At 42.3% G+C, this 7147-nt stretch overlaps 3 protein-coding genes across 3 annotated transcripts in view; 1 reads left to right on the top strand and 2 right to left on the bottom strand.

Annotated features, from left to right (window-relative positions):
• SARC_07107 (hypothetical protein) overlaps positions 1–402 on the bottom strand; it is a 6106-nt gene extending 5704 nt beyond the window's left edge. The window contains exon 1 of the mRNA XM_014298962.1: positions 101–402. Within this exon, the coding sequence (XP_014154437.1) occupies positions 101–328 (228 nt within the window). The 5' untranslated portion in view covers positions 329–402. The remainder of the gene's footprint in view (positions 1–100) is intronic.
• Positions 403–729: 327 nt separating this feature from the next.
• On the top strand, positions 730–4683 carry SARC_07106 (hypothetical protein). Its single transcript, XM_014298961.1, has 5 exons — positions 730–1180; positions 2022–2677; positions 3379–3472; positions 4074–4193; positions 4311–4683. Exons 1-5 carry the CDS (start codon positions 877–879, stop codon positions 4550–4552), a joined length of 1416 nt encoding a protein of 471 aa, XP_014154436.1. The 5' UTR covers positions 730–876; the 3' UTR covers positions 4553–4683.
• Positions 4684–5333: 650 nt separating this feature from the next.
• SARC_07105 (hypothetical protein) lies at positions 5334–6509 on the bottom strand (the record flags this gene model as incomplete). The annotated part of the gene is made up of 3 exons (XM_014298960.1): positions 5334–5694; positions 5966–6305; positions 6497–6509. The coding sequence occupies 3 exons, from the start codon at positions 6507–6509 to the stop codon at positions 5652–5654; spliced, it is 396 nt and encodes a 131-aa protein (XP_014154435.1). The 3' UTR covers positions 5334–5651.
• Positions 6510–7147: the final 638 nt, after the last annotated feature.

Here is a 7147-nt window from a genome sequence, read left to right as displayed (position 1 = left end):
ACAATGTATATGTAAACAATGTATATGTAAACAATGTGTCATAGGTGTGTCACTAAACATAAAAAAATTATTTTGCTTTCGATTTCGTTGCGATCTTTACCTCGTAGTTTTCAAGATCGTATTGCACAGAGTACTTTGGGCATGTCATCTGTAGACAAAAATCGGCCTCGCCATCTCCAACCACACTCTTCTCCTGGAAGACTCCCAATAACTCCACCTTGAGCCTAGAAACATATTTGTTCGTTGTTGTGTATCGTATGTGATTGTGTTTCTTTGTGCGACTGCGTAACGACACGAATAGCGTCACTGGTTTTTTGCTGTGACCCATCGTTCGAGATATTGCGTACGATTCAAAGTTATATCAATACGCATATTTATTTTTCAAATATGTATGGTCACATCTGCTTGTGACTGACTGTCTTGTGTGTTTACTAAATATATATATTAATTCTTTTTTAGGAATGCATTCTGATAGATTGTTCTGGTGGGTACAGGTATTTTTTTCTGTAGAAAAGATTTTAGCTAAAAAAAGCTAGTATAATTCTGCGATGCTGTTGGGAAGAGCAGCAATGAGCTACAGCTTTTTGGACGAATCAGACATTAGTACCGTTATCAATCTTCGGAAGAGCTTCCAGAAGCCGAAGTGAGAAGTATTCGGTACATGTATCTATTATGCTTCTGCGAAATAGAAGTTCAAGGCTAAAAGCCGAACAGCCGAGAAACTTGTGACTTTAACAGGTGACAAGATCAAACAAGTTGCGGATATTACATAGATATATATACACTACGCAGCTTCATGCAGCTTTCATATCTGCGATTTACAATCTTTCTTAATATAAAGATATTACTCGCACTTTTCTAGTATCCTCACTCACGATGCTGTCCACAATGTCCGTTCGAGGGTTCCGCTCCAGTGCCGTTGAGGCGTGCTACACCGCGAGGGCTTTATACAGCTCAGTGCCAGATGTAAATCATTCTTCTGTACACAGTACTTCCAAAGATAGTGTATCTACGCCTGAACAGGAAAAGCATATGTATAAGTACACACGAGCACATGTCGGCAAGGCTATCACACCCTTTTCGGATGTGGTTATCTCACACGCTAGTGGCACCCACGTAACTACTATGGATGGCCGTAGGTACTTGGATTTCACCTCGGGCATTGGGGTGGTCAACACAGGTGTGTTCATATAGCTACATGACCTTTGCGGAAATCTGCTTCAGTTCTAGTTGACATCCCTTTGGTGCTGCTTTGCACTGCAACCCAGGCCTGTATTCTGTTCGGGTGTTGACTTTGCGTATGCATTACTTCATGACTCAGCATTGAAGAATTAATTTTAAGTCTGACTTGTTACTTGAATATATATATATATAATATATATATATATGTGTGTGTGTGTGTGTGTAGAGAGTAGTAGTAGTGTGTGTGTGTGTAGTGTGTATATATATATATATATATATATATATATATATATATATATATATATATATATATATATGCTATCTTTCTTGACGTGCGGCGTCTTATATCTATTCACTTCATTATATTTCATATGGCACATCTTTTATTTGTATGATCGTACGTGCTTTAAGCAAAAGCAATAAAGTGGCCTACCCTTTGTGCGTTTTTATAATCAAATACGCTGCTGTAAGAAACTATATTACTATGTGATAGCCAGGATTTCACGATTTTGCTGAACATATTGTGAGAGAATACCATATTTTTCTTTCAATTTTCTGAAACGATTCACATTCAACTATAATCTGATATGGCACTGATAGAAGATACTGTGCCGAGTGTGCGCGATTTTCTTTGGGCAATAATTATTCAGTTTACCGCCTTAGTCTCTGTCAGTGCTTATACGTGGGTTGATAAATGGTACATAGCCTATCACGAAATTAATCCCAAAGTCAACTGATGCTAGTCTTTTAACTACATTCAAGATCCATATCCTCATCATGTCATGTCGTATCAGAGCACGTTTGTACATACTCGGTTTATTACCTTTGCTCTGGTGCAGGTCACTGTCACCCTAAGGTGGTCAAGGCTGCCCAGGAACAGACCGGAAAGATCATCCACAGTCAAGTCAATATATTCTCATCCGAGATTATGGGCGACCTAATTACACCCCTGCTGGAGGTCATGCCAGACCCTTCTTTGGACTCGTTCATCTTCTGGAACTCCGGTGCCGAATCAGTTGAATCCGCGATAAAGCTAGCGCGCAGTGTGACGCGTAAGAACAATGTCATCGTCTCACACGGAGGCTATCACGGACGTACCTTTGGCACTATGGCGCTCACCACCTCCAAGACTGTCTACAGTGCCGGGTTCGGGCCCACTGTCCCTGGGGTGTTTGTGACGCCTTTCCCGTACGAACGCCAAGTGCCTGCCCACAGTCACAGTGACATGACCTCATACTGTCTGGAAAGCTTGGAGTTGCTGTTCAAGCAGCAGACAGCGGCAGAGGACACCTGTGCCATCATCATGGAGCCCGTATTAGGCGAGGGTGGGTATGTGGCACCTCCTCCTGATTTTCTAAAGGAAGTGAAGCGAATGGCTAAAGAGAGAGATGTCTTGTTCATTGCTGATGAGGTCCAAACAGGATTCGGTCGAACTGGGAAGATGTTTGCGGTCGAGAACTTCGATGTGGTCCCGGATATCATGGTCATGGCTAAGGTAGGTCTTGGCTTGTCTTAGATTGGGAAGGTTTTGAACTTTAAGATTTTGTCTGTGCTACGTGACTGCCGTCAACATGTGTGGTCAATTGAGTGATCGATGTAGAAGATTCAATTTGTATAATTCTTGCGCCTATATTTGTCTATATCTTGCGTGTATTTTTGCAATTATATAAGGGTCGGGAAATATTCTTGGCCAGCAGAAAATGTTGTGGATCAAATTTCCTGGTATACTTCTAAACTATTCAATGCATATGTATGAGAATGCTCTTGCTGTTTGTGAACCGCTTTTCTTTGTACTTTTGTGTTTGTGCTTGTTCTAATCATGTGTCACGGTTTTTGTTTTGAATGAAGCTTTAATTTGTTTAACTACGGGATACTTGCGAAGCTAACAATGACAATAATAGAATATACTTTGTAAATACACACAATGGGTAGTCCAGGGTATTGCTTTTTGTATATCTCACTTTCATGTGGACGAGTGATAATTTCTATACAAGCAATAACAATGACACAATATACTTAGTGGATGCACATAATGTGTAGTCCAGGGTATTTTCTTTTGTATGTCACTTTTGAAAGTGTAGGTGTCAGTGATCCCGTGCACGCTGGTGTTCTTTTGCCCCTTTCTGTTGATACTGGCATTGCTTACGACCTGTCTTAGTTGTTCTAATATGTTCATCTATTCCATACTATCTGTAGGGTCTTGCATCTGGTTTCCCGTTGAGCGCAATTGTGAGCCGAAAAGAGCTGATGGATAAGCAGGTCGTCGGTTCCATGGGTGGCACCTATGCAGGTTAGTGTGGTCTTTTGTCTTTGTCGTTAGAGGTAACAACTATGCTTACATCATAGGTGTATCAAACGTGATTCGCGTATTCGATAGGCTGACTACAGGTCTGACACGGAGCTGCGGTAGAAGCGCTATAGGTCTGGGGCTATTGGTGGTTTCAGAGTGCCGTCGAAGTGCAGGTTGTTTCACTATCTAGTGGTACGATCAGAACGAACGCATCGCTAATAGCAGTGCGTTTATAGTTCCAAACCTTCAAAAGCTCTGCATTCCCAGTCTCATATTTACGCAATTCAATTTCCGTATGGTGTTTTAAATTTTACCGCGCGAAAATTCAGGGCATCTCGTATATGTGCACTTGGGCTGTGTGAGAAATCACTGTCCTCTCAATAGCCAATATGAAAATGACAAATTCAGAGCAACCTTTTACTGTATTTGTGAGAGTTTTTAGATTGTTGGCACAGCCCGGCCCTCGTATGCACAATAGAGCAACGCAACGGCTTTTTGAATACAATTATCGAAACGCATTGCCGCTGCCTAGCATTAGTATTTCATAGTGTGGCTATCATTACCCTCGGCTCATTAATTCCATACTGGGTGCCTTTTGCAGGTAACGCGGTAGCTTGTGCGGCTGCCAAGGCGACTCTGGAAGTATTCAGAGAAGAGAAGCTGCTCGAGAATGTGAATGCACGTGGCGAACAGATGAGGACGGCGCTGCGCAAGATGCAAGGTATGTGACGTTGGCGATACCCTTGGTGTCAGAATTTTTTGTTTGCTGATACGATTGGGCACGACATGTATGGTCTCAGTCAATGCTCTAATACGGCGAACACTTTGCTTTTCGCAGAGAAATATCCTATCCACGATGTGCGAGGACTAGGTCTGATGATCGGATTAGAATTCAACAAAGATGTGCCTGCGAACACCGCGAAACAAGTAACTGTAGAGTGTCTAAATAGAGGCATGATGCTGCTCAACACGAGTGTATTTGAGACCGTACGCTTCATTCCTCCTCTAACTGTCAGTGCGGGTGAGGTAGACGAGGCCATGGAGATCTTTGAGGACGCGCTAAAGACTGTATTCAATTGATTTTGTTCAGCATGTCATGAAGATGTCGAAAGTAAATAAATTTAGCAGTATACTACCATTAAGAGATCCCGACGTGTGTCGAGTGACTAAATTGACACCTTTGTGTCTCGTATCTACTTTTCTGCCGACCGGTTGCTGTAAGTCTGCAGGAGCATTCGTTTGCAATAGTAATGACAATATTGTGATAGCGTCGAATAGAAAATGACAGACTTTTGTAGTTGTGGCACTACTATCAATAGGTGTTTTAACCTTCTGTGCGCCACTCTCCCATAATATGTTGGTCTCCATTCTATTTGAAGTCCCGAAGTGTGGACCTCGGGCACACACTTATGCGTCAGGAGCGATCTGCGACACTTAACACTATAGTGTAGATACAGCCTATTCCTGCACTACACTGACCATAGGGACGGTGAGAGATGACTAGAAAGAGCGTGCTTTCGCCGCCAGAATATCAGCACCGAGCACTTTCATCCACTTCTTATCAACCTGCCAATACTTATTCGGATGGTAATTATATGGGTTACGCCCATGGTCGTGTCCAAAGGTCACCTTGTGAGATGCATTTGGATGGATACAAATCACGTTTGTGCGCCGCAGTGAAAACACTATCGCCTCAATGTCACATGCGCAATTTGAGTGAAATGACGAACCGTTCGACAAACATTCGACGGACTTGAATCTCGTCCTGTTGAGATTATATCCATAATGGTCTGCAGATGCAGTCTACAAATTCTGCTGAGTGCGACAAATCATTTTGTGCGCACTCGTACACACAAGAGTTCGATTGCTATCCATGAGTAACTTTGAACAAGTAGCCGATCCGATCGAATACCATGAATTCCAGATTACTCCCTTTTAATACTAAGTAATGACATTCCAAACAAAAAAAGGTGCGACGTACAACTGGAATTGTCGATGAGATGTGAAGTGGAGCGTGAGACTGATCACCGACAATCTCGTAATACTATAGCATAGAAATCTGGGAAGATACACCACATCCGAATCCTGTAAGCTTGTGAGTTTGAGCTTGATGTGTTCCCTTCTAAACCGTGTCTAAGGTCGCAGCAGTCAGAACAGCGTGCAAGAAGCCGGGACAAGCTTACACTTTTCCTAGTTTCTGCCACAACGGACGCATCTTTTTCCTATAGGAAATAAGGGTGGTGTGGAGAGTGAGTTAATAGAACACGGCCGATCAATGATACTTCTGAAAAGCCATAGGCAACGGTCACCGCAACGCGAATCTATGATAGTGCGGTAAGACGTAGCCGGAATGTATGCACACCTACAGCATCGCAACACTAACTACATAAAATACGTAAAAAGGCGATGAATCGGTGTCAGAAAGGAGTTCAACTGTGTGCATGCTAGGAAACACCAAGTTGCGCGTATATCTAAGTGAGGCCGAGCACCTACCTCCATTTCTTGTATTTATGTTTCTTCATCTTCAACTTGCGCTTCTTGATAACGCTTCCCGCCTCGTACTCCACCTTGCTCGTCTCCTCTACAACACTCTCGGCTGCCGGTCCAGAGATATCCATACGGGGCACAACCAGCTCCGGTGCGAAAGCTTCCAGACTGGCAAGGGCAGGTTTGGTCACATTTGATCGTGTGGGTTGGGTCAGTAAGTCGAGCAGTGTCTTATTGACATGCGAACTGTCAGCCGCGATCGATTGCTTCCAAGGTACCAATAATACTGAGCCTACTAGTGGGGGCGACGATGGAACTCGCGCGTGATCCCTTGTACGATGTGCACCTACAACAAAATGAGGGTTAATCACGTCAGCACAGGCAAAGGAATTCAGCGCTGGGGGTACGAAATTTAAATTGAACCCTTTTTATCGGGCCACAAACATGTCGTAAATGTCTTTGACTGTAAGCAAATGTGTACACGCAGGCAACCAGGTCCACCAGCTAAGATAGAAAGCCATTCGCAGATAAAAACACCTGGGGATTCCATAATCTCAAGTAATTTACATTGCGCATACAACACATCTAATTATACACGTCTATATACGAATTATACACGACTATATACGAGCTAGTATGAGCGTAGGCGTAGATGTACAAAAAAAAATGTTCGCAGACCGCAGTTCCGTGTTGGTCAATGCATATGCATATAAGAGAAATATCTGGATGAAATCGCTTCTAACGAAGGCATAATTGAGTAACAGTCTCATACAAATCATATATTAATACGTACAAGATCACTGCTACAGTTGAAAATGTAGTTCAGATTCGATTCTACAATGCAGCTTTGAGCATACGTGTATACTACGGATGAAAACAGATAAACAATACACATGACCTCAAGGACCGTACATTCCATACTATAGTCAAATTCTATATGTCGTAGGATATATATACAACGTGTCGATATCAGTTGCATAAAATATTTCGCATGTACCGGTATATATGAGGACAGATAACTACAAAGCACCCGTATTTGAAGCTAATTAGAAGATAGTTGTGAGCTAAATTACAAACCAAATTATATATGTATATATATATATTATGCGTGTGCGTGTGTATAAATATATATATATATATATATATATATAAAATATATAAATATTTATACACGCGCACACGCACACG

Source organism: Sphaeroforma arctica (assembly GCF_001186125.1).
Source record: "Sphaeroforma arctica JP610 unplaced genomic scaffold supercont1.542, whole genome shotgun sequence".
NCBI classification, from domain to species: Eukaryota; class Ichthyosporea; order Ichthyophonida; genus Sphaeroforma; species Sphaeroforma arctica.
Note: the sequence above shows the minus strand (reverse complement) of the source record. Positions and strands in the feature narration are given on the sequence as shown.

Excerpts from the sequence above, each read along its gene's own strand:
- SARC_07106 (XM_014298961.1), top strand. The coding sequence starts at position 877 with ATGCTGTCCACAATGTCCGTTCGAGGGTTCCGCTCCAGTGCCGTTGAG. Across the intron at positions 3,473-4,073 it reads CATGGGTGGCACCTATGCAG|GTAACGCGGTAGCTTGTGCG; the intron begins GTTAGTGTGGTC and ends TGCCTTTTGCAG. Across the intron at positions 4,194-4,310 it reads GGCGCTGCGCAAGATGCAAG|AGAAATATCCTATCCACGAT; the intron begins GTATGTGACGTT and ends TGCTTTTCGCAG.